The sequence below is a fragment of the Odocoileus virginianus genome, chromosome 3 (genome assembly GCF_023699985.2).
Source record: "Odocoileus virginianus isolate 20LAN1187 ecotype Illinois chromosome 3, Ovbor_1.2, whole genome shotgun sequence".
NCBI lineage: Eukaryota > Metazoa > Chordata > Mammalia > Artiodactyla > Cervidae > Odocoileus > Odocoileus virginianus.
This window is the reverse complement of record NC_069676.1, coordinates 62,059,546-62,085,646: the sequence shown is the minus strand read 5'-3', so window position 1 is coordinate 62,085,646 and position 26,101 is coordinate 62,059,546. Positions and strand designations below refer to the sequence as shown.

The window sequence follows — 26,101 nt, the reverse complement described above, 5'->3', positions numbered from 1 at the left end:
CGGAGGAATGCCGGGAAGGGGGTACGCGCACTCACACCCGCGCACACGCACACACCCGGCCGCGCCGCCCGCACCCGCCTTCCGCCCCGAGCGCCGCGGCGGCCGCCGAACGCCCAGGCCGAGCGGCCGCGAGCAGCCCGCGGGCCGGCGGCGCGGCGCATGGCGCCCAACTGTCACCCGCCCGTCCGGCCTGGCCCGGCCACTCCCTCCCCCGCCGCCACACGCCCCTCGCGTCGCCGCATGCCCCCTTACTCGCCTCACATTTCCCCTCACTGGACGCCCCGCACACTCGCCATCCGGCTCCCTCTCAAGGCGGAAGGTCCCCGGGATCAGGCGAGGGAAAGCACCGAATTCAATGACACGTTGGGTTTCCTCTTCTCCCCATTCTCCCCGTAACCGACCCCTGGAGCCGTCGCCCACGGCCATTCTACCGTCTAACACCATCTACTCCAGAACAAACTTGTTAACTTTTAAATCCCGAATCCGTGTGGTCGGTATGCACTCATCGCCGGGCGTTTTGCTGCCTATGACATAGACTCATTAAACATTTACAACACGGGGACGATAGCAACGCTACCAAAACGAGGAACACGGGGCGGGGGGGTGGAGGGGGCTTCCCGAGGAAGGTTCAGGCAAGAAACCGTCTCTCACACCGACACGCGGTGGGGGGGTGGGGGGGCCTTTCACCGAAACCAGCGCCCACCCCTCTCCCCGCGAGATAGGCCGGGACCACGCCGTTGCCCACTAACCGCTGCGGCCCAGGCTGTGGCCGTAGCCTCCGGGAGGCCGGGCCCTCCGGCAGGGGCAGGTTCCCGAGTGTGCTGGGGGGGGGGGGGGGGGGGGGGGAGGGCAAGGCGACCTGAATTAGCCAGGAGATAATGGAAAAAAAAAAAAAAAACCCCGAGTCACCACGACTAGTGGCGGACCCCCGGGCCCTGGAGGCCGCTGGGGGAGGGGACGCCTATGTCCCCGGAAGAGGCCCCCAGTCCCGGAGTACCAAAAGGAGACCCACCTGGAGGAGACTGTCCGTTCACGGTGGCCAGGACCGGCGGCAGCGCGTTCTTAGTCCACGGGTTCACCTTGGGCGGAGGGGCCTCCACGAAGTCTCGGCGCCCGGCGCCCGCGGCTCCGGCAGCTCCTCCGCCAGCGCCCGGCTCGCCGCCGCCGCCCTCCTCCCCGTCGCTGACGGCCAGGCCCTCGGCGCCGGGCGGCTGCGGCGGCCGCGGGCTCTCGCGCTCCAGCTGCCCGGTGCCTTCCTTGTGCGGCTTGGCGCAGGGCGGCCGAGGTCTCCGGGTGCCGCCGTCCGGCTCTCCGCCTCCGACGTCGTTCGCCCCGGGCTCGCCCTTGCCCTCGGGCGGCGGCAGCGGCTTCTTCCTCACCAGACCCCCGTGATCTTCGGCCTGCAAGAGCGGGGCGCCCCCCGGCAGCAGCGGCTCCACCTGAGTGGCCATCTGCGCGCCCGCCCCCCCGGAGAAGCCGGGCGCGCCCGAGGCTGCCTCCCCCGCCTCGAACTTGGCTCTCAGATCGCCCGCGACGCCTTCCTCCGGGGCGCTGGGCCCCAGTCCCGGCGGAGAAGGGTCGGGGTTCACGCTAGGCGCGGCCCCCCGTCCCGGTCGGATGCAGCCGCCGTAGATCCAAGGCCCGCTGGCGGGGCGGGGGGGGGGGGGGGGAGGAAGGCCCCCCACTCTGCGGTCCAGGCCTCCTCGGCGCGCGTCCCCCCCCGCCCGTTCCTCGCAAGGAGCCCCCACCCCGAGCCTGGCAGGCTTCTCGTCCCGTCCCTCCCTCCCCCCCGCCCCCGGGGCGGCCCGGGCTTCCCGGCACGGGGGCTGCAGCAATATGGACGGACGGGGGAGAGGCGCGGCGAGCCGAGCTGACCACGCGATCCGCGGCAGGCGGCGGGCGGGCGCGCGCCTCGCGACGCAGCGAGCAGGGGAGGGGACGGCGCAACGGGGGCGCGCCCGCCGGGGCTGGCCCTGGGCGACGGGCGGGCGAAGGCGGCGGGAGCGCGCGCGCAGGGCCTCGCGGCCCCGCCCCTGGCCCCGCCCCTGGCCTCCAATTCCTCGGCGCACCTCCGGGGCTAGTGGGTGAGGGGTACTCAAACCGGACGGGGGCGAGCACGTGCCTGATGCAATTCGGAAGCGGGGGGGGGGTCAGAGAGCCGGGTAGGAGAGACCGGGTGGTATATAGAGGGGGAAGTGTCTTAAAGAGCCAGTTCGTGAGAGTGTTCGCAGGTGGAGCACATGGGACCACGCCACGCGGCCGGCGGGGCCTGCTGGCGCTCTTTAGGTTGGGTGCGCCAGAATCCCGGGAAGGAGCCATTAATATCACCCTGAGCTTACAGGATGATGGGGTGGGGGTGCTGTCGCCTCACTTGCGTCCCATAGGCCTGGCCCCTCCAGGCCCCGCCTGGGTGACCTTGGGTGAGCCGGCCTCACCTCCGTGGACTGTGCTCGACTCCTCCCAGGCTGCACCGGCCAGGTCACTGTCCCAAGTTGGGTTGACACCCGGCCTAAAAGACGAGTCTTTAACCCTTGGGGGCATCTGGCGTCTAGGAAGTGAGCGGGGAATTACCAACAGTCCCCAAACCTGGCCAAGCCCTGAAACCGAGTATTTACGAGCGAGAAATGTCTTTTTTTTCCCCCCCTCAAATGGATTTCCGTTTTTATAAGAATTGCCTGGGGCGAAGACGAACCAACGCCAAATTGAGAATCTGGAGACCTGAGATTTTATCCTGACCCTGGTCCTGCCCCTTACCAACTCTGCATTAGTTGGGTCTCAGTTTCCCTATTGTAAAATGAAGACAGTGGTTTCAAATTTTAGTGCACGTTCAATTAAATATTTACGGTGGGGGGTTTCTAGGAACAAGGTTTGGAAATAAAGCTTACAAGGACCTCATGGAATTTACATTCTAAGGTAGAGAAAGAGAAAGTAAAACAAACTTATGAACACGAGCTTGTCTCATATCTGTGAAGACAGTAACTACTACGGTAATAGGTCACTAGATCAGTTCCTTTAGTTTGGATGATGAGGGAAAACCTTGGATGCAGATTCCAAAGTATTTGGAATCAGGCATGTCTGGGGTCTGACCCAGAAACTGCATGTCAGGCAAGAACCCTTTTGGGGCTTGTGGTCCCACACCTCACTTGGAGAAGTCCTGACCTCTGGCTGGCTATGATATTACCTGCTCAAGACGGAACAGCCAAGACTGTTAGCCATCTCCAAAAGAATCAGAACACATGACCTGCTGGACAGAGGAGAAGGCTTACTGAAAATCAGCCTTTTGAAACTGCCCCCAAGGGGTGAGGCTAGTTGTAGGGTTGTTTGTAAGCAGGACCACTGGGGAGAGGTGCTGGTGGGGACAACCAGACAATCTGACATGTGGTCCCAACTCTTCCATAACCTAGTGCCCACACCTTGGCCAGCTCTCAGCACTTCACTGGACCTCTCTTCCCTGGTAGACAAATGGGGGTAAATTATGCTTGACTTGCTTCTAACCTCTCAGCTTTTGTGAAGAGTCAAGTGAGACAATGTCAGGCAAAGTGCTTTGTAAATTATAGAGACTGAGACCAGTGCTTCAAGAGATACAAGGAAGATAATGATTAAAGGGATCTTGATGAATTAAAACAGATTCTTTGTTGTTACATTATATATATCCTTAATCAGAAGGTAAATTATTGTACACTGTCACTAGCATTTACTATTTTTTATTTTATTTTTTAATTAATTTTATTTATTTCCTGAAGAGGATTCACATTAGACTATCTCTGAACTTTTTAGAAAAGGACATAATGGTCCTTGGTGGTCATTCTTTTCTATATTCCTGTAGTTGGGGGTAGAGGGTATGCTTTGTGAAGGGAGAAGGGCTCTATGTGGACAAGTAACTTGTTCATGTTACCCAGCATCAGTCTGAGCTGAACAAGCAGCACCAGGCCCTATATGGAGGCCGGAGCAGCACTGAGATCTGCCCGCCCTAGGCCTGCTGTGCCCCAGAGAGGTGCTTCTAACACCCATAGGCCATTTTACAGATGGGCAAACTGGGACCACAGAAGGAAGATAAGACAAGGTAACCGGCATGAGACCACATCTTACACTAAGGCTATTAAATTGTAAAAGAAATTTTAATGATTAGTCAGTCCCTTTGTTTTTCAGGAAACTGAAGTTCAGAGAAGTCAGGTTACTTAACCAGAGTCACACAGCTAGTCCATGGCAGAGTCAGGTCTCACACCTGAATCTTCTGATCCTAAATGCAGTAGCTTTTTCTATTGGAAATGATGGAATTTCAATTTGAATTCAGTTTTTGTTTTTTCAGATTCCTGAACTACTATGGCATTCTATATGCATGTGTTCATTTTTAAATACTATTGATCAAATAGTTCAGAGTAGCTACTTTTATTAAGTAATTACTATATGCTAGGTTCTATGAGAAATATTAATACTTGACATACTTCATCTCATTTCATTCTCACAATAACCTAGTGAGTTAGATACTAGCTTTTCCCACAAATACCTACTGTGTTCTACTATGTGCCAGGCACTAGGCTAGGTCTCGAAGCTATTATTTTCATTTACAAATGGAAGCAATTGAAGTTCAGAAAAAGAAAGTCAGCTGGCTGCCTAGGGTCTCAGGCAGCAGCTAATCCCCAGGCCTGTTTTATCCCCCGCGCTGCGCTGTGAGCCTGCCTCCTTTCTCTCCATGGCCATATCGATGGCATTTGTGGAGCACTCATCAAATACACTGGACTGGGGAAGATATTAAAAAAAGCTGAACACTGTCTCTCCAAAAGGTAAACTCTAATTGGAGGGACCAAGGAGTTAAGCAATAAGTGATCTCAGGCAAAAAAAAAGAAGTTAAACAAGATATGCTTTAGGCAGAAAACAATAAGGATCAAACTAACTTGTGCTTTGCCCACGGCTTGAACACATCATAGTCTTAAAACTCACAGACACACAGAGAGAGAAAATCAAACTTTAAAAAATTAAAATAATAAAGTGGGTCCAAACACCTATTTATAATTATGTGCTTGTTTGCCTCCTGGTGCTGACAGCTTCCTAAAAGAGAGACAGGAGGCTGAAGCAGGTACTAGAGACAGCAGACCTGGGCCCATCCCCGGCTTTGCTGAGCGAATTGGAGCAGCCTCCTCAGCCTGCCTGGGCTTCCATTTCTCTGTTCACAAAGTGAGAAGCATAATACCTGCATCAGGCTCACGGGTAGGAAGAAAGATACAAGTTCCCTGAATCTATTTTTTGGAGGGGAACATAGGTAAAAGAGAGGTGGTTCCTTTATCTGGGCTTGGATATTCCATTTTATTCCTCTTTGAGTTTGATTTTCCAGAGAGCCTTTTGCTTCTGAAAGAACTTGGGCTTTATCATTTATCTTCTTCTGATACCAGGGGCTCCTAGGCTTGAGGCCTCTTTATACCAACACGGAAGAGTAGCTGGGGTTAGCAAGGGAGGGGCATTGGCCAGACAGTATTAGCTGGGGAATGTTTTCCAAAACCTGAAGACTCTTGGACCTTCTGGCACATGCCAAGAAATTTACTTCAGTTCATGAGAGAAGGCTCAGCCTAGATCTCCTCTTGTCAACTAGATGCAAATAGCAACAGTTACAGCGTAAGGGGAATAAGGAGAAGGGGAGGGTACTGACTGTTCCCATGTCTGCGTATTCAGTCGCTAAGTCGTGTCTGATTCTTTGCAACCTCATGGACTGTAGCCCACCAGGCTCCTCTGACCATGGAATTCTCCAGGCAAGAATACTGGAGTGGGTTCCCATTTTCTCCTCCAAGGGATCCTCCCGGCCTAGGGGTCAAACCTGCATCTCCTGCATTGCAGGCAGATTCTGTGCCACTGAGTCACCTGGGAAATCTGACCGTTTCCATAATAACATCGCTAACCCTCAGGGTTTCTGTAAGTATGATTACCCCCATTTTACAGATGAGGAACTAGGCTCAGAGGCTGCCCAAGCCACCCCATGAGGTTAGTAAAAGATGGAGAATAGATTTGTAAAGGTCTGATAGAAAATCAACTTTCTTTCAATGCATTCCCCACTCTGAGTTGAGACAGGCAGCATCCCATGACCTCTTTCTAATTATCCTACCAACACAGCTGCTTCCTCCATTCCCACTTCTCTCCCTGGTGTTCCTGAACTTTCTCAAGTGGTCTCCTGCGGGGCTTCCCCACCAACTAACTGTTCTCCTCCCTGCCATGCAGCCTGAGCCAGTTCTCTGGCTCTTTGATTGATAGGCCCTGCCTTTGCTTAAAATCTTGGCATGCACATGCCTGCCTGTCCTACTGCTTTCAGCCACACAACCTACATGCCAGCAACAGTCGACCACTCACTGATTCTTTTATCCTTTCATTCAACCAATATTTACTAAGCATCTGCAATGTGCCAATTACTGTCTAGACCCTGAACACGGAAAGGTGAGCAAGACACACAAGGTCCATGTCTTCAAAAAGCTCCTGTCTAATTCCCTGTGGGCCCATGCTTTCCTGCCTCAATTCATGTACTTTCTCTGTGACAAAGCTGTTCACAGTGAGGTCCTGAGTGTGAATCCGAACTTGACCATCTCGTGACTTCAGGAGAATAATTTGCATCTCTCTAAGCCTCAGTCTCCCCATCTGTCAATTGGAGATGATAATACTACTTTCCTCATAGAACTTCTGTGAGTCTTAAATGGGAGAATGTGTGTAGTTTAAAAGTACAATGCCTGGCACATAGTATGTGCTAAGTAAATATTACCTTTCATTACTTTTATTACCACCAATGATGCCTTTCCATTTCCACATACCCAGAATTCTACTGGTCCTTCAAGGCTCAGCACAAAATGACAACTTCTTTACAAAAATCTTATTTAATCTCCATAGCTGGAATAGATTTCTCCCCCATGTTAACTCCTAGTGACAATTTCCCTAAAATATTTAGTACTTTCTATCTTCAATTATGGCTATTGATGAATATGTCTTATCCTCTATCTAAATTATATTTCTTGAGGGCAAGGATTATACCCCATTCTTCTTAGTGTTGCTTATAGTAATCATCACTGCTGCCTTCACACAGCAAGCCTTCTGTGTGTTTTCTGGACAAGGGAATGAATGAATGAATGGATGCAAGATCACACCTTATCACTTCAATGTTCTGGTAACTAGAGCAACATTGTCAAGGGCCAAGTACTAAATTTTATACATTTATTTATACATAAGTATATATATATTAATATATATACTTTATAATGTATGTAATAAATTTATTATGTATAAAACATATAAATTACACATATACTTTTAAATGATAAAATATAATACAAAATGGGCTAACTTTTGCAAATAGAAAAAAAAATCGAAGTCTAGCAAAGCAGAGCCCACATACAAGCCCACAACCCAGAGGCAATCACAAGCAAGCTGGTATATTTTCTTCTAGTCTCTTTTCTGTTTGTATTTTACATAACTGAGGCCATACTGCACATTCCACAGCTTTATTTTTTAACACTGTATTATGAGCGTTGTCTGCACATCATTGCAAATCCCCTCCACACAGTCAGTGAGGGTCATCTATTGAGCACCTTTGGTATGCCTTACCTCTCAGCAGCCCACCATCTATTGTGCCACACTGCATTTCTAAAAGGACTTTCATGGAGAGAGGACAGATGTGATTGTCCCCTGAGCCCCACGGAAGTTCAGTGACTTGCTCCAGGATGCTGGGGCAGCAGAAAAGAGATCAGAACTTCAGTCTCTCCCATCCCATTCCAGGCCCCTGCACCACGCCACAGGAAAGAGAGATAGCACACGTCAAAAATGCATAACTCCCATAGCCAAAGGAAGGTAACTATGTTTAAAACTCTAGGGTAAAGAAACATCCAAGTTCATGGGGACAAGTGGAAACCAGAAGTCACAATGAAGGCAGGAAGCAATTTTCCTGGCAATATGATCATAACTGTGCTCCAGGACAGAAGGGCCCTGAGCTAGGGACAAGAAAGGGCACTGCACGTTTTCTGTCCTGGGGCAAAACACTACGTCAGCACACTGTTCTCTTCACAGATCACTGGCCTGTCCTTCACCTCTGGCACAGAAAAAAAGGGCACGGGGTTTGGGGTCAGAGTAGGGTTCAGGCTCAGGTTTGCCCACTTTCAAGCTGTGTGATAATCAGGCAAGTTACTTCACTTCTCTGAGCTTCAGTGTCTCCAGCTATAAAATGGTGAAAAGTGAAATACTTGCCTCATAATTCAGAGAACATTAAATGAACCAGTATTTGTGTAAGGGTGTTACAGTCCCAGCTCTGAACCCACCTGCAAGTTCTTCCACCTCTTTTTGCCTCAGTTTTCTCATCTGTAAAACAGAGATGATAACAGCACCCCCCTCTTAGGGTTACTGTGGGAACTAAGTGAGTTAACACTTGTAAGGTGCTTAGAACAGTACCTGACAAATGTAACTGCTGAATAAATGTCTGCTATTCTTGTAAAAAGGATGGTGGTCACTGGCATAGAGTCAAGGCAACCATTCTTCAAATCTCATGAAGAAAGCAGAGACAGTGTTACCCTAATGTATAGATAAGGAAACTGAGGCTCAGAAAGATTAGGTATTTATCTGGACTCAGGCTGCTAGTGGGGGCAGCTCCAGGACTTCTAAAGATTCTAAATGCAATGCCTTCTCCTCCAGATAATATTCTAGCTATTGGAAGCTGCCAGCCCTCGGGCCAATTTCAGCCCACAGACATGTTTTGTTTGGCCCCCACAGTATTTTTTTTTTAATTGAGTTGAACTGTGATTAGATGAGCCCAACACACACTAGTCAGCCTCAGGCCCCAGCCTCCTCTGGTGCTTGTTCCTTCCAGCCAACGACCTGCATTTAGATCCCTACACAGGCTGATACCATGCCAGTCACTGAACACATGGTACAGACATGTTTAAGAGACCAAGGGGGGGAAGAGAAGAGCACAGACCAGAGGGACAGGGAAAAGGTGGTCAGGGAAGACTTCTTGGAGGTGGCTGTACTTGAGTTAGGACTTAAAATTGAAATGTGGGAATTATCTAGATTAAAAGGGAGGGTAGGGGGTAAGACAGATAAATTTGGCATTTTGTGACCTTTAGGGAGGTTTATGAGTTTCCCTGCCAAGACTTCCTCAGGCCTTTTCCTTGGTTGAGAAGAGGGAAGAAATGAGTGCCCTTTTTATCTCAGATGAGGTCATGTGACTCAGGAGGGTACACTGTCTGTTGATTGGATTACTGATCTGTGTCATCATCCGTAAAAGACCCCACACTGCACAAGGCAACAGGAAGGAGGTGTGATCGCCAGAGTATGAACTCTGCCTGTCTAACCATGGCCATCTGGAACTAAATATCTTTACATCTGAGCAGTCTTGATAGCAGTTTCTAACATTTCACACCTCTGTGGCAAAGATGAGTGCGAGCTGCAGGAATGAGGTGGGGAAAGGCTGTGGTAAACCAGTAAAGCTGCCTGCCTGCCTGTCCCAGTGACACTCACTGCATCAGAGAGGTCTGCTGATGCCCACCGCCTCCCATAGGACCCGAATCTCTGGATCTGTGACACATGGACAGAATAGGGAACTTCAAACAACGTGAGCGGCCTAATTACCTGGGCCTCCCCTGTGGCTCAGCTGGTAAAGAATCTGCCTGCAATGCAGGAGACTTGGGTTCAATCCCTGGGTTGGGAAGATCCGCTGTAGAAGGGGAAGGCTACCCACTCCAGTATTCTGGCCTGGAGAATTCCATGGACTACAGTCCATGGGGCTGCAAAGAGTCAGACATGACTGAGCGACTTTCGCTTCCTTCCTTCACTTCACTTCCTTCCTAATTACCTAATGCAGATAGAGTGTGTAGCGATCACGATCACTAAAGACAAGGAATAGCTGGGTTCACTTTGCACTGATAGCATTGCCTGGCGGGTTCTCTGCAAGCCTAGAGGGTGACAGGGCTCCCAGGGAACTCCGGTACTGGGAAAAGCAAGAAATGTTACAGTGTTTCATGCATAAGCCCTCCCATGGCCTCATAGTGCCATGAAAATGAACTCCAGGCCTCTCATCTGGCCTACAAGATACCATGTGCTCCAGACTCCATCTACCTTGGACTTCACCTTTCTGCTCGTCTCCTGTGCCAGCACCTCCAACACGGGAGCTCATCCCTGCCTGGGGGCACTGCCTGGAACACATCCCCACAGCACAGACACACAAACAGCATACACTCATGCTTCAAGCCTCAGCTGAAGTGGCCCCTTCCCAGAGAGACCGCTCTTGATCAGCTTGGCTGAAGTACTTCATGTTGTTCACGACACAGATAACAATCTCTGATTTTCTGCGTGTACCTGCTTTCTCCCATTTCCTCCACTAATGTGTAAACCCTGTGAGCCTGGAGCTTGTGGCTATTTTGTTCATCCCTAGTGTTCCCAAACACAGACTGTGGCACAGTAGACCCTTAGTATTTTGTTGAAGGAATGCTGTGTGGTCTCTGGCAAGCAGCTTCCCCTCTCTGGGCTTCAGTATCCCCACATGTGAAATCCAGAGGCTGGATGAGGGACTGCAGAGAGCACTTGGCACTCTGCCTGTGGTTCTGTGACTGACACCTGGGCCTTGGGCCCGGGAGTGAGCCTGGCATGCAGCATCTCCATAGTGCTGGACACAGGCACTGATTTAATCAGGTGGCGGACACCCTGTAATTTACTGTTCTGCTGTCCCTCCTCCCTAGTCTCTCGGCTGAAGACCATGCTGTCAAATTTCCAGGATGATCCATGCATAGCCACCTGTTTTCACAGCTCACTGATCCCAGTGCCCACGAGGAGGGGATGGTTGGCAGGCAGGGCAGGCTGGGAGAGGATGTCCAGTCCAGGAGCTCGAGAGCCAGGAGGACTTGTCAATGTCATGAACTGAAAGACTGGGGTCTATGAGAGATTTCATCAAATCCTACGCTCTCTGGTAGGAAGGGACCTTCCAGGACAACCCACCAGCCCTCTGCCTCAACCCTATCTGCCATAAACACTGCTCAGTAATGATCACCATCACCGTGATTCCACTCGAAGTGCCCGGAATAGGGGCCTCACTGCTCTCAGAGCTGTGCATCTTGTCAATGTGAGCTTTTTCCTCAGCAGCACAGTGAACCAGGAGGCAGCATAGCACAGGTGCCAAGGGCTAGGGCTCTGAGCCAGGAGGCCTGGGCAGAGTCTCAGCTCCACAGCCTCCTTGCTTTGTGAGCCCGAGCAAGCCAGGGGCCTTCTCTGTGCTTCCACCTCCTCTTCTGTTAAACAGGGAGAACCCTCACTGGGCTGCTGGGAGAATCCCAAGTGTTAATATCTAATGGGAAGGCGCTCAACTGTCTGTACCTGGTAACTGCCACCTAAGAATGCTCTTCTTGTTGTTATTATAGTTTTTAGTTCTTCTTGGACTCTGTTCTCTGGGTTGGTTGATTTGTCTGCAAAAGAGACGGTGGGGCACAGCCCAAAGACACAGGCTGAGAAATCAGAGGGGTGTGCTTGCTGGTGGCTATGAGAACATTTCACATCATCCTTCCGGGCCTTGGGATCCTCACCTGAAAAAAGGAGAGGGAATAGTCTCTGTCCTGCTTTCTTATCACAGAACCCATATAGAACTAATGAGAAATAGACAAGAAGGTTTTGAAAAGTGAAACGTGCTATCTAAAAGTGATAGCACGTCTCTTATGTTGTCAGAGAAGCCCTTTCCTCTTTCAGCAAGGCACATTAGCTTCAAAAGAGCTAAACTCAGCCTATTTGGCAAACAGTGTGTTTTGGGTACTTGTTGTGAATTTGAAGCTAATCCCCTCAGAATCTTCTTTTATTAATGTACCAGAGCAAACAAATTTGAGAAGGGTTTACTTACAAGTACGTGGTACATTCCTACAAGATGCAGGGATTGGTTTGACTGATTTCTGCCATCTTTGTTTATTGTTATTATACAATTATTATTTCTTCACTTTCTTTTCTTCAGCAATTTGATTGGCAGAATCCAGGTGAGGTGCATTCACTTTGCAAATATCAGCAGGACACAGTAGCTCTGCATGCTCTCAGGAGTCTTCTGTGACCTTTGACCAATACCTGCTGTGTCATGAGGAGGGAGAGACAGCCTCCTCATTGTATGGGAGAGAAACCAGGGCCTCGAGAGGCGAGGGCAGCAGCCCAAAGTCACACAGCTGGTTAATGCCAAAGGCTTGACTTGGTAACCAGGTCTCTTGACTCCAAACTCTATGCTCTTTCTAACAGTTCTGCGGACTCCTGCAATTTCTCTAAATTAGCTGACTGTGTATCAGAATCTTGTAATTCACAAGAGTTCATGTTTGTCAAAGCTCATTGAATTGTACATTTAAAATCTGTACAGTAAAAAGAAAAAAGGAAAAATCTGTACAGCATATTGTTGTAAATTTAACACAATTAAAAAAGAAAATGGTATGGCAGGGTCCCATTTCATGAGGGGGGACAGTGTCTAAGATCAGCATTTATGACAAAAATAATATATAATGGGCTCAAGAAAAGTCTTAGGAAGGTATTAATAGCACATAGGAGTCAGCATAGTTTCTTTGGGCATTTTAACAACCGACTGCTCAGAGGGTTCAGGTTAGATGCTGGCTGGCATGTAGGGGTCGGGATGTGAGAACAAAAAGAATATGTCTCTACAATAGGGTGATATTCAATGTGGTGAGATGCATATGTGGGAACCACATCTGCCAAGGGAATGGCAGCTTATAGTATCTCACCTCAGATACACACACATACACACACACACACACGCACACAAACAGGCAGACCCCCTCTGAGCAGCTTCCTGGAGCAGGTTAACCAAGGGTGGAAGCCAGAGACAAGGATCTGAGGGCTCCCGGGGCCCACCAGCGTGAGAGTGAAGAAGGGGATATTTCAGGGCCTGGCTGGGGAGGGCTGAGGGGAAGGGGTTGGAACAGCTTGGGAAGTTGGAACAATGGAGAACACCTCATTTAAGAGGAGAGGGCAGGGGTGGGAACCAGAAAAGGAGGAGGAGATTAAAGGCTTGGAGGAGATCAAAGAGACAGACAGTGGGAAGCAGCTTGGTTTTTGAGAAGAAAACAAGTACCAAGGGCTGACCTGCTGCAACATTACAGAACTAGTAATTGTCCCTTGATAAGCAAACATCCTAAAATTTGGAGTGATGGGAAGCTCACCCACAAAGCAGAGTATGTCTGATGAGAGTTTGTAAGTTTCAGAAAGGTTGTTAGTTATTAATACATAAAAAAGAAGATTCCACATTTCTTGGTATCAAAATTTGCTCTTTTGAGAATTTTAAACATTCTGCCTAGAATTGTGTTAAAATAATACATATGTTCACCTTGTAGCCTTTAGGATGGCTACTATTGACAAAGAAAAAGAAAATAAATGTTGGAGTGGATGTGGAAAAATCGGAACCCTTGTACACTATGGATGAGAATGTAAAGTAGTGCAGCTATTATACTATGGAAAACAGTATGTAGCTTCTTCAAAAAATTAAAAATATATCTATTATATGATCCAGCAATTCCATTTTTGGGTATGTATCCAAAGCAATGGAAAGTAGGGTCTTGAAGAGCTATTTGCATATCCATATTCATAGCAGCATTATTTGTAATAGCCAACAGGTAGAAACAACCCCAAAATCAATCAGTGAAGAAAAGGATAACAAATATGGTTCATACAAACATACAATGGAATATTATCAAGCCTTTAAATGGAAGGAAACTCTGCCACATGCTACAACATGAATGCAACTTGAGGACATTATGCTAAATGAAATAAGCCAGTCAGAAAACAACAGATACGCCATGATTCCACTTATGTGGGGCAGCTAAAACAGTCAAACCCACAGTAACAGAACACAGAATGGTATTGCCAGGGGCTGGGGGAAGGGGAAAAGAGGAGTTGTTTAGTGAGTAGATTTGCAAGATGAAAAGCTCCAGAGATCTGTTTTACAACAATGTGAATACACTTAACACTATTGAGCTGTATACTTTAAAGTGGAAAATGTTATGTTAGGTGCCTTTTAAATAGTAAGGAAAAAAAAAGACAAACAAAAACCCAGTACATTTACCTACAGACCTCCCTTTACTCACTGAAAAACAGCTGGCTATAAAACAGTTGTTCAGTGTGATATTGCCTGTGTCAAGTGTCCTTTTTTGTTCTAATATATGTGTGTCATCCTCATGAGGATATACACCAAAAAATAAACAGGTTGGTTATTTCTGAGTACTGATTTGTTCTTTTGGCCAACCTGTATAATTGGTCAACCATATAATTTTCTAACTTTTTTTTAATGAGCATTCTGTTAGTATTAAAATAACAACAATTAAAAAACTCCACCCCATTCCAGCCCCTGTCTTGATGTCTACAAAGCTTACAGAAGCTAAATTTGCATTTTTGAGTTTTATTTCATATGTAATTAGAAATCACTGCTAATAATTTTTTTTTTTTTTTTTTTTTTTTTGCTGCACCATGCAGCATGTAGGATCTTAGTTACACAACCAGGAATCAAGCCCACACCCTCTGCATTGGAAGTGCCAGTCTTAACTACTAGATAGCCAAAGAAGTCCTAATAATTATTTAAAACATAATATTAATAGTAATACTTCCTATATAGGGCAGGCTTAATCTGTGCCAGACACTTCTGCTTTTTATGAATTATGTCATACAATAACCCTCTGAAGTAGGTATTATTATGGAGCCCATTCTACATATGAGAAAACAGAGGCTAAGAGGCTGGTACAAATTCATTTATAAATGTCGGAGCTACATTCAGACTCACAGCAGTCTGATTTCAAAGCCTGCGTTATTGACAGCCAGACTGTTCTGCTAGGCCCGCAGGATGTGCTTATCTGTTGTCCAGTTTATGAGCCACATTTGTCAGCCACAAACATGTAATTTCTGTGTTATTTAAATTGTTCAAACAATACCTTTCCCAATGGTTATAGGATATTTCTTTCAAAGATAAAGCAAAGGTCAAGCTCCCTACAGAAATCCCAAGCATGTAACATTCCAAGTGAGTCCAGACAGAGTAATGAATGAGCCAGACTCTGGTCTGGGACTCTGGTATTGTACCTAGGACATTCCTCTTCTTCACCTATAAACTGACTCCACCGCCCACTACGACCAATCAAAATACACGCTCACTTCCTGAGACCAACTTCAACCAGAAGGGAGGGCGCTGTGTGGACAGGAAAGGTGACCAAATATGATTTATCTCAAAAGAATGATTACAATTATATAATTAACACCTTGTATCCAGACATTTTCATCTCTAAGGATCTCTGAGAGTCTTACAGATTATTTAAATATATATCACATACATTGCTGAAGACAAAGTCTATAGTTTCAGAAGATAATTAAAATTCCTTCCCCTTTGGAATTAAGAGAATTGCTTATGGGATGAACATTATGCCCACAAAACACACGAATAGATCTAAGCCTGGGGACTCCAAACATAGGGCTGGAAAGGATCTTGAAGAGCAATAGGTACAGGAAAGACAAATTTCTAATATTCATAATTCTCATTTCAAATCCCCTGCTCATGGCAGAAGTGATTAATCAGTTATAACACTCTTTCCCACTAAGCCTGGCTTTGTCCTCAGAATCTTTCTCAATGTAGCAATTCCAGCAGCCACCACCACCTAATCAGAGTTGAACCCTTGGTCATCCTGTAAATTAGTCCACCATCATCCCTCCAGTGTGGTGGAGAGGGAACTGAAATTCAGAGAGGAAAATTAACTTGCTCACAGTTACGCAGTCAGTAATACAAAGCTGAGGTTTCCAAATGCTTTTTTCTTAATCTTCTCCTCTGCTCTTTGCTCTGCTCAAAACATACTTGGTGGATTATACGTTTTGCACTAGACTTCTCTTTCTTGAATGACCTGTTTAGAATGCCTCTGCCAATGATTTGCTGAGTGACAATGGACCTATTGCTTAACCCTTTCAGCATCAAGTGCTTTTAAGGTGAAAACAGACATAGTAATCTGGGTTCATATCCCTGCCTTGCTTACTGGAAAACTGGGGCACTCTTTTTGAGAAATGTGAGCTGCTGCTGAAATTTATATGCCTACAGAAAAAGGATCACACATTTTGCGAGCACCTTCTCTAGGTGAGGTACTGTGCACCTGCTTCAGTGTGGTTTTTCCTCAGAAGTATAAACATGCAGCAAGACATTGGCTGGCTATGGTCACCTGGCTATGCTCCTGGGAAGGCCACCTAGGAGGTGGCATTTGAGCAAGACTTTGGAGAGCAATACCATTAAATGTTTCTTTTGATTATAAAAGAATGCGTGGTTATTACACGATTACTGGGATGGTATGTGAAGAGGGAAAAAAACCACCCCTATTTCCTTTGTAAACCATGTCAACATTTTATTTTTCTCTTCTAATATCTTTTTACTCTATGCATAGGTGCTTGCTTTTTTTCCTCTTTCCACATGGTTGTTAATCTATGCATGCCATTAAATAATTTTTTATTTATTTTTGGCTGTGCTGGGTCTTCGTTGCTGCGTGGACTTTTTCTCTAGTTGGGGTGAGCAGGGCTACTCTCTAGTTGCAGTGGGTAGGCTTCTCATCGCCATGGCTTCTCTCGTTTTGGAGCGTGGGCTCTAGGTGAGGGGGTTTCAGTAGTTGAGGCACATGGACTCAGTAGCTGCAGCTCTAGTGCACAAGCTCAGTAGTCATGGTGCGTAGACTTAGTAGCTCAGTATCAAGTGGGATCTTCCTGGACCCTGGATTAAACCTGTGTCTCTTGCATTGGCAGGCGAATTCTTTACCACTGAACAACCAGGGAAGCCCTGCATGCCATTTTATATTTTGATTTTATTTAAGTTTTAATATAGTATGAGAATGCTTCATAACCCAATAATTCTACTCCTAAGAATGACAAACCAGAAGCACATACGTGAGACTCCCCTGGTGCTCAAGTGGTGAAGAATCAGCTTTCTAATGCCGGGGACAAAGGTTTGATTCCTGGTTGAGGAACTAAGATCTCATATGCCAGGGGGCAACTAAGCTGGCGCACCAACTAGAGGGCCGGGCGTGCCACTGCTACTGAGCCCACGCACTCAGGAGCCCGTGCATTGCCAGAGACCCTGCATGCCACAATAAAGGTCCTCCATGCCACAACTAAGACCCAACACAGCTAAAATAAATAAATAAATAGGAAGCACATACATACACATGTTCACCAAAAGGCAACTGCCAGCAGTACATATTTGTAATAGGCCAAACTGGAAACAACCTAAATATCCATCAATAGAATGGATAAATAAACTGTAGTATATTCACAAAATTGAAAACTACACAGTGGTGAAAATAAACTATAATTACACATAGCAATGTGAATGAATCTCACAAATATAATGTTGAGGAAGAAAAGTCAAACACGAAAGAGAACACGCTGTATGATCTATTGACTTAAAGTCAAAACCAGGGAAAAACTCACCCTGGTATAAGACATTAGAACAGTGTTTACACAGCTCGTGATTGGAAGGAAATACAGGGGAGGCATCTGATTATAGTTTATAAAGTATAAGCAGTGGGTGAAAATCTATCAAACTATGCATCTCTGACTTGTGTACTTGTGTATTTGTCTACATATGTGCTATCAGTCAGTAAAACATTAATTAAGTAGTTGCAGGAAAGCACATTCATTAGACAGACAGGGCCAAGAACGTTACTTTGGGCAGAGGGAACAGCACAAAGACTCAAGAATGGGAACTGGAAGACGATCAAGATTGTTTGTGACACTAGAATTACAGTATTTTGCATGAAGAAACTATCTCAAAAGAATCTGCCTGCCAGGAGAAGAAAATGGCAACCCACTCCAGGATTCTTGCCTGGGAAATCTCATGGACAGATGAGCCTGGTGGACTACAGTCTATGGCATCGCAGAGTTGGACACAACTTAGCAACTGAACAACAGCAACACACAATCAGGCAGACTGTGATTTGGGGAAATAGTTCTTGATGGAAATGTGGCATAAAATGGAGAGTGAAGTGACCTAGCAATATGGAATAACAGAGTTTTGTAAGAAATTAACATTTGTGTATAGAATAATAGCTGCAAATATTCAAACAATAAAGTCCGTGGCTAAAGGAAAAAAAAAGAATCTGCCTGCCAGTGCAGGGGCTGCAGGTTCCATCGCTGGTTGGGAAAGATTCCACATGCTACAGAGTAACTAAGCCTGTGTTCTGCAACAGGAGAAGCCACCACAATGAGGAGCCTGGGAACTACAATGAAGGGTGGTTCCTGCTTGCCACAACTAGAGCATTCCTGAGCAAAGCAATGAAGACCCAACACAGCCAAAAATAATAAATAAGTAAATAAACAAAGTAAAAATAAAACAACTTATTTTTTTGCCCATAATTCTAAGAGTTAGTAATTTGGCTGGGTTCAGTTCAATAGTGCTGCTAGTCTCATCTAATTTCACTCATGCACTCGCAGTCATGGAGACTAGTTCAGATGGCCTTTCATTCTTTTTTGTCTGCTCTAGGAAAATGGATCTGGGCCCTTTAAATATCCTTTTCTTTTTCCAGCTGGCAGGGTGCTCAATTTTGTCAACAGAGGGAACTGAACAGACATTAAAGTAACAAAGGTTTTTTTGCATCCTGATTTCAGTGTGAAGGCTCACCAGGCTCCTTCACTGCATGTGGGTCTCCCAAGCTCAGCTCCTCTAGAAGACAGCTTCTCCTGCATCAGGCTCCTGCAGGTCACCAGCAGCCAGCAGCTTCTCCAGGAATCCTGGTCAAGTGATTTTGTAGTAAAGTGTCTGTAGTGAGACATTTCTCTATGAATGGATTTTCTGGTAACTGAGAAGGCACATTTTCAGCAACTTTCAGAGGTTGAGTTCCCTCCTCTTTCCTTCCCTTTCTTCTTTCTCCTCCTCCTCTTTGTTCTTCTTTTCCCTATTTCTTTCTCTCTGCCTCCCTATGGCACCTCAATTATTCATATTTAGACATTCTCACCATGTTCCACATCTCTATTTTGTATTACATGTGCTATAGTTTGGATATTTTCTACTGACCTGTTTTTCAGCTCACTAATTTCATCTTTAGCTGTACTTAGCTGTATGGTAAACTCACATCCATCTTTTAAGTTCTTAATTTCAGTTACTGTATTTCAGGCTTAGAATTTTCATTTCTAGGACTTCCCTGGTGGTCCAGTGATTAAAACTGCGCTTCCACTGCAGGGGGTGCAAGTTAAAACCCTGGTCAGGGAACTAAGATCCCACACATAGTGTGGTGAAAAAGAAAAAAAGAATTTCCATTTAATTATCCTTGATAGAGTCTAATTCTCTGCTGAAATTCTCCATCTTGTCATATAATGTCTTAAACATATTAATCACATGTTTTAAAGTCCATGACTTATAATGCCAACATGTGGATCTTCTATGGGCCTATTTCGATTGTCTATTATTTTTTCTTGGTTTTTAGCCACTTGGTCTTGTCTGCTGGGACATCAGGTAAATTGTGATTGAATGCTTAATATTGCATATTTTAAAAATTATAGGAAAATTTGAGGTCTTTGATAGTATTATCTTCCTTCAGAGAGATTTTACTTTTGTTTCTGGGAGGCATTTAAACCTAAGTCATATAAAGGATTTAACTGATTAGATGTTAGTCTTCAGTTTTGCTGGGGCTGGTCAATTTCTAACTCACTTCAACTCCTAGGCCACAGCTCTTTGGGGGTTACATTTGAAAGCCTGGAGTGTTTATTAGGGACATTCCTCCTTGGTAGATCCTGAAATCCTGTTTATATACCCTAGTTTCATAACAATTCCAAATGCTCCGCTCAGATTCTTAGACATCTCCTGAGAGACAGCATACTTAAGGGCAAACTGGCAGCTGAACAGTGGCATCTCCCTTACCTTTGGAATTGTTGCCTCTCAGGTCATTCTTGTTTTGGTAGTTCTCTAATGCCTTCAAATACACGTACATACACACATTTGTTTTGTTCAGCTATTTTAATGATTCCCAGTAGAAGGGTGAATCCTCAATAAGCTACCATAATTATTAGAAATAAAAGACCCTTGTTCAACCAACATTTATGTTATAGTTTTCAGTGGGATGGAAGCATGCCTTATTCTTCTCTGTAGTGCCAAGTCCTCACTTGCTGTTAAGTTCTTAATAGACACTAATTGAATAAATGAATAACAGTTTGTAAGTTGCTTTCAATATTATAATTTTAAACTGTAAGCAGGGACATCCTCGGTGGTCTAGTGGTTAAGAATCTGCCTGCCAAGGCAGAGGACATGGGTTTGATCACTGGTCTGGGAAGATCCCACATGCCACATGGCAACTAAGCCCATGAGCCACAACTACCGAAGCCCGCACACCCTAAAGCCTGTGCTCCACAGCAAGAGAAGCCACTACAATGAGATGCCCGTGCACTGCAACAAAAAGTAGCCTCTGCTCACCACAACTAGAGAAAGCCTGTGTGCAGCAACAAAGACCCAGAGCAGCCAAAATCAATAGTAATAAAATAAATTTTAAAAAACTGTAGACAGAATTTCCTTTCTGTAAATCTAGTTATTGGGCCCAGAGAAGACTTGCCCAAGGGTTCCCTGACTAAGGTCCATTAAGTAGTCATTGGCCTACTGAGGGCTCGAATCTAGAACCAGAACAATAGTTTTTCCCACTCTGCCATATTGCACTACAATAGAATGGTCTAGAGCCTCATGGGCTTGGGTGTCACGTAGACCTGAGCTTAAATCCCACTCAGCCACTTACCAACTGTGTGGCCTTGGAAAAGTTCCATGAACTTTTGGAGCTTTAGGCTTCTCATCTGGTAAAGTGACAATGATAATAATAGGAGATACTCGAGATAGGGCTGTTGACAAGATTAAAGTGAGCCAATGTGTATAAGTAGGTAATCTGTCTCTGGGGACCTTTGGGTTAAAGTGTTGACAATCCCTGCTAAGAGCCAGCACCACACTGCCTAGAAGTGACACATTAAGCCACTGTTGGAAAATCAGTCCTGGGCCAGTTATTCAGTCTCCTGGTAGGAGTTCAGAGGCCAGAGCCCAGGACATGGAGACTGGGAAGAAAATCAGACAGCAGCTCCAGTCAGGGCTCTGCCTCAAACTCTTGTGACCCTGGACAAGCCATCCCCCTTTTCCAGGCCTAACCATTCTGTTTGAAGCAGAAAGGACTTAGACTAGAGGAAATATCCACATGGTCCCTTCTAGCTCTGACCTTCTAAGAATCAGAGACTCTATTAATCTTAGCTGTATTCTGTTCCCGGTGACCTGGTTCTTGCCTCTGATTCAGATAAGCATACCAAGTGGTTGACTCTCCCTGACTGGGCAGTATGCTCTCAACACTGCACCGTTGCTGGCTGCTCTCTGAAAACAGCCTGTCTGCCTGGACAGAGCCACCCCTGCCCCTACCCCTACCAGCAGAACGCCTCAGAGTCCTCTCATGTTCTGCAGTACCTGCCCATCACGTTAGCAGGTGAATTTTCCCAAATTCTTGCATCTTCCCACAGCTCCCAGGGCTTGCACTATCATCTGGGCTCATGCAGATGGCAGGGGAGACCCCAATAACAGAGCAGCAGCCCCCCCAGCGGGAAGAGGTAGGGATGCTGGGAAAGGGAGAATGCCCGGAGGCTGCAGGCAGATCCTGAGGAGTCTGGGTTGCCATGCTCTGGGGGACTTGGCCTTGTGTGCAATGAAAAGATATCACAGGCCTTGACGCAGAAGGACACGGTCAGAACTTACAGTCAGAACGTGTCTGGGCTCTGTGAAAGGCAGGCTGGAACAGAGAGAGAGACTGGGGCGGGCGGGGGTGGGGGGGGGCGTTGTTACAGAAATGCAGGCCAGAGGGCATGACACAGGACAGCAAACGGAGGGACTGAAGAGGCCAGCTGGCAGACGAGGTGACTGGGTGGCTGGGATTGTGCTGTGTCGGGGAGAGAGTTTGTTGGAATTGGGAGAAAGACCCTAAGGGAGAGTTGAGAAAAAGGTCCCAGGCTTAGAGATAAATATATTAAAATCTCTTTAATAGTTCTTTATGTTTCTTAAAATGGTCTCACTTTTGGAATATTACTCAGCCATAAAAAGGAATGAAACTGTGCTATTTGTAGAGACGTGGATGGACCCAGAGACCGTCATACAGAGTGAAGTAAGTCACAAAGAGAAAAACAACTATCCTATAATACCACTTACATGTGGAATCTAGAAAAACTACACAAATGAACTTATTTGCAAAGCAGAAACAGAGATACAAACATAGAGAAAAAATAGGGATACCAAGGAGGGAAGAGAGGGTGGGATGAACTGACAGCTCGGGATCGACTTACATGCACTGCTTAGTGCTCTGCGGTGACCTAAATGGAGGAAATCCAAAAACGAGGGGATACATGTATATGTATAGCTGACTCACTTTGCTCTACAGCAGAAAATAACATTGGAAAGCAACTATACTGCAACAAAAATTAATAACAAAAACTTTCTCACTTTGCAAATGCTATATGATACCACTTATATATGGAATCTAAAAAATACAACAAACTAGTGAATACAACGAAGAAGAAGCAGACTCTCAGACATAGAGAACAAACCAGTGGGTACCCGTGGGGAGAGGGAAATGGGTAGATGGGTAAGAGGTACAAACTCTTAGGTATAAAATAAACTACAAGGATACACTATACAGGGGGCTTCCTAGGCGGCTCAGTGGTAAAGAGTCTGCCTGCCAATGCCGGAACCTCAGAAGATGTGGGTTTGAAGCCTGGGTTGGGAAGATCCCTTGGAGGAGGAAATGGCAACCCTCCCTAGTATTCTTGCCTGGGAAATGCCATGGACAGAGGAGCCTGGCGGGGTCACAAATAGTCAGACTCAACTGAGTGACTGAGAATGCATATGCTGTACCACACAGGGGATATAGCCAATACTTTATAATCACCATAAACAGAATATAACCTTTAAAAACTGTGAATCACTATCTTGTCCACCTGTAACTTTTATAACATTGGACAGCAACCATACTTAATTGAAACATTTTTTTTTCTCATTTTGTCCTTTCAAAATCAATGTATAATTATCTCTGAGAAACTTGAGGTTGTGTCAGATAGAGGACCCTGAATTCAGGTCTCCTGACTCGTGGCCACAGCCGGCTGCTGCTCTGAAGTGGTTTGCAGGCAGAGGTAGCAGGAAGCTCACCCCCGCCCAGCTGCTTCCCTCCACCCCCTCGGGTTCCACGGCCCCAACCCTGCCACCAGACATTGTGTGCCTCCAGCACCCTTCACTGCTCTAGGCCTTGGCTTTGCTTCCTGTCATAAGAAGAGGTGGATGGGGCCAAGTGAAGGTTTTTCACATGCAGACAGGATCAGATAAATCCTCTCCACTTTTTTTTTTTTTTTTCAAAACGATCTCATATGAACCACCAAAGTGAATTCAAATAAGAAATCTGATCAGGCAAGGCAGAGTGGTGGATTCAGAGTTATTTGTCTAGTTGGCGATGGTCCTGCTTTTGCCCCTCACTGTGGCAGCCTCTGTGACACACTCCTTGGGTCTCCAGGGTTCCATGGCCCACAGTTTGCAAACCATGGGACTAGCAGACTCCCTAGAACAGAGCAAGGGAGTCTCAGCCTGGGAGCACAGATGGAATTCAGATGTCTCTAAGCTTGGATGGGAAAACTTCCATCTTTATTTTCTCTAAAATCTAATTCAAGTTAAATACTTTGTTTCATTTGAATGTAGGCAATGGCCACAAGAATACTGATGGTTCCTGTGATTACGTCACTAAGAAAGTCACAGATATTTTTGTATCACATTACAGTTGCTATAAATCATTCAAAACTTCATTTCTGCTCATCATTAGTCTAAAATTACAAGAGTTATTATATCTAATGTTCAATTTCATCTTAAATATATTAATAAAGTACATATTATATCATAAACAATTTAAAAAATATCTTGATAACTATATTTCAGTATGATTGGCTTCCCTCATAGTCCTGTGTATTTTACTTTATGCATATCAAAACATTCTGAGAAGGGATCTGTAGGCTTCACCAGGTTGCCAGAGGAATCCATGGAGTCAGTCAGGTTAAGAACCCCTGTCCTAGGACTTCTCTTCCAGAACAGAGGGGGCTGGGGAGCTCACTGTCAAAAGAGGGCATGTAGGGCCTGGGATCCCAGGAGACAACGTGCACTCTCTGAGCCAGAAGAAAGTGAGACAGGAAACTGGGGCAGGAGCAAGGGGACTCTGAGAAGTGGAGCAGAAGCCAACAGGTCATCAGGCAGGGCTCAGTCTAGTGGGACAGAACTAAATTCCTTAGCCCAACCCCAGCCAGACTTCTTGGGGGAGCCAGGACTCCAGGGTCCTCGGCTTGCTTCTGTCATCTTCCCTTCCTCTCAGCTTTCTTCTCTGAGCTAATATAGTGGAAGCAACGGTGGCTTCCAGGCTAAGAAAGATCCTGCTTCTGGACCTGAGTCTTGTCTTGCTGAGTGATTTCGGGCAAGTCATCTCCCCTTCCTGGGTTTTCCTGTTGGCTCAGATGGAAAAGAGTCTGCTTGCAATGCAAGAGATCTGGGTTCAACCCCTGGGTCAGGAAGATCCCCTGGAGAAGCAAATAGCAACCCATCCAGTATTCTTGCCTGGAAAATCCCATGGACAGAGGAGCCTGCTGGGCTACAGTCCATGGGGTCACAAAGAGTCGGGTATGACTGAGTGACTAACACTTTCTTTCACACTTTCATCTCCTGTTCCCAGCCCATTTTCATATCTGTATAATTTCTGGCATAAGTACTGCTATAGCCCCTCACCATGCCCACAGTAGATATTGCTGACAGATCTCAGTGTATGATCATTCCATGTTCATATGCAGCTTCAGAAGCCATTTCAAGTGCTCTACTGATTGACAGGAATTCAAAAATGAAGTAAAATATATTTGCTATTATTGGGCTAGATGATCTGTACATTTCCATCTCTACTATTCCATAGCTCTAAAGACCTGACCTCAGAAATCCAAACAAGGGACTTCCCTGGTGGTCCAGTGGCTAAGACTCCACACTCCCAATGCAGGGGGGCCATGTTCAATCCTTGGTCAGGGAACTAGATCCCACATGCCACAGCTAAGAGTTCTCATGCTGCAACTAAAACCTGGTATAGCCAAATGAATGAATGAATATTTTTAAAAAGAGAAATCTGAACAAGACACTAGATAGATGCGAAGACCTACAAACCATGGCTATTTTTGACCCTTATGTGCGTGTGTGTGTGTGTGTGTGTGTGTATGTGTGTGTGTTGTAACAGAAAAAGAGAATACATTCTCAGCTGGTCTATAGATGTTCTCTTGTACACCCTATAGCAAAAATAGGGTCAGAAGAAGATATTCAGATTTTGAAATCTCAATCTGGCTTCTTGAAACAGAGAAACAGGCACATGGAAGTCAGACCCTTTGATCAAAGTATTAGGAATGGGCATCACACTGGGGTTGGTGTCACGAGGCCCTACCTATTTCCAAATGTCCTGTATCATCAGGAGTATCAGACATAGTAGAGTGGAATGATGGTGACAAAGAGCAAATGACACCAGCCACCCCTGGTGTAAGGCACACAGACTCAGCCAGGCCACCAAGATGTGGAAGTGCCAGAGAGTTAGGGCTTCCCCCCTCCACCCCCGGGCAGCACAGAAAGCCACTTAGGATGTTATTTCAGAGTGTTACCTCGCTCAGATTACAGCCATAGCCCAGGTAGGTGCCATTACTTACTTAAAGCCATAGCCAGGTCAAGTGCTAGGACCACAACCGAGGTCTCCACAGGCCTGTAGGGCCAGGCTGGTCATAAACAAGAAAGTGGAGTGAGTAGAAGGAGTAGGGAGTGGTGGCAAACTAGAAGTCACAAGCCCTGTTTAAAGGCAGAGGCTGATAAGCAGGTCTAGTTGATTGCTGGCATATGAGAACGTAGACACACAGTGCCACGTCTTCCTTCTGACCTTCAGAGAGAAATCAGTCTAGATTCTTATGTTAAATAGCTGTATTATCAAATGTTGGCATCTAAATTTTTAAAATGTTACAACAAAACAAAATACCATGTAAGCCAAACAAAATGCACCTGGGAACTTCAGTATTTGGCCTGATTTGCAGCTACTGGTAGAATGGCTAAGAGGCCAGGCTC

General features: G+C 46.1%; 1 protein-coding gene and 1 long non-coding RNA gene across 4 annotated transcripts in view; both read right to left on the bottom strand.

The window, feature by feature from the left end:
- The window catches only part of LARP1 (La ribonucleoprotein 1, translational regulator), a 58,266-nt gene extending 56,358 nt beyond the window's left edge, over positions 1-1,908 (bottom strand). For all 3 annotated transcript variants that reach the window (XM_070465684.1, XM_070465685.1, XM_070465686.1), the window contains exon 1: positions 1,013-1,908. In XM_070465684.1, the coding sequence (XP_070321785.1) occupies positions 1,013-1,451 (439 nt within the window). In that variant the 5' untranslated portion in view covers positions 1,452-1,908. The remainder of the gene's footprint in view (positions 1-1,012) is intronic.
- A 15,486-nt stretch (positions 1,909-17,394) lies between these two features.
- The window catches only part of LOC139034439 (uncharacterized), a 30,544-nt gene continuing 21,837 nt past the window's right edge, over positions 17,395-26,101 (bottom strand). Inside the window, exon 5 of the long non-coding RNA XR_011486942.1 lies at positions 17,395-18,751. This is a non-coding gene — a long non-coding RNA (uncharacterized lncRNA). The remainder of the gene's footprint in view (positions 18,752-26,101) is intronic.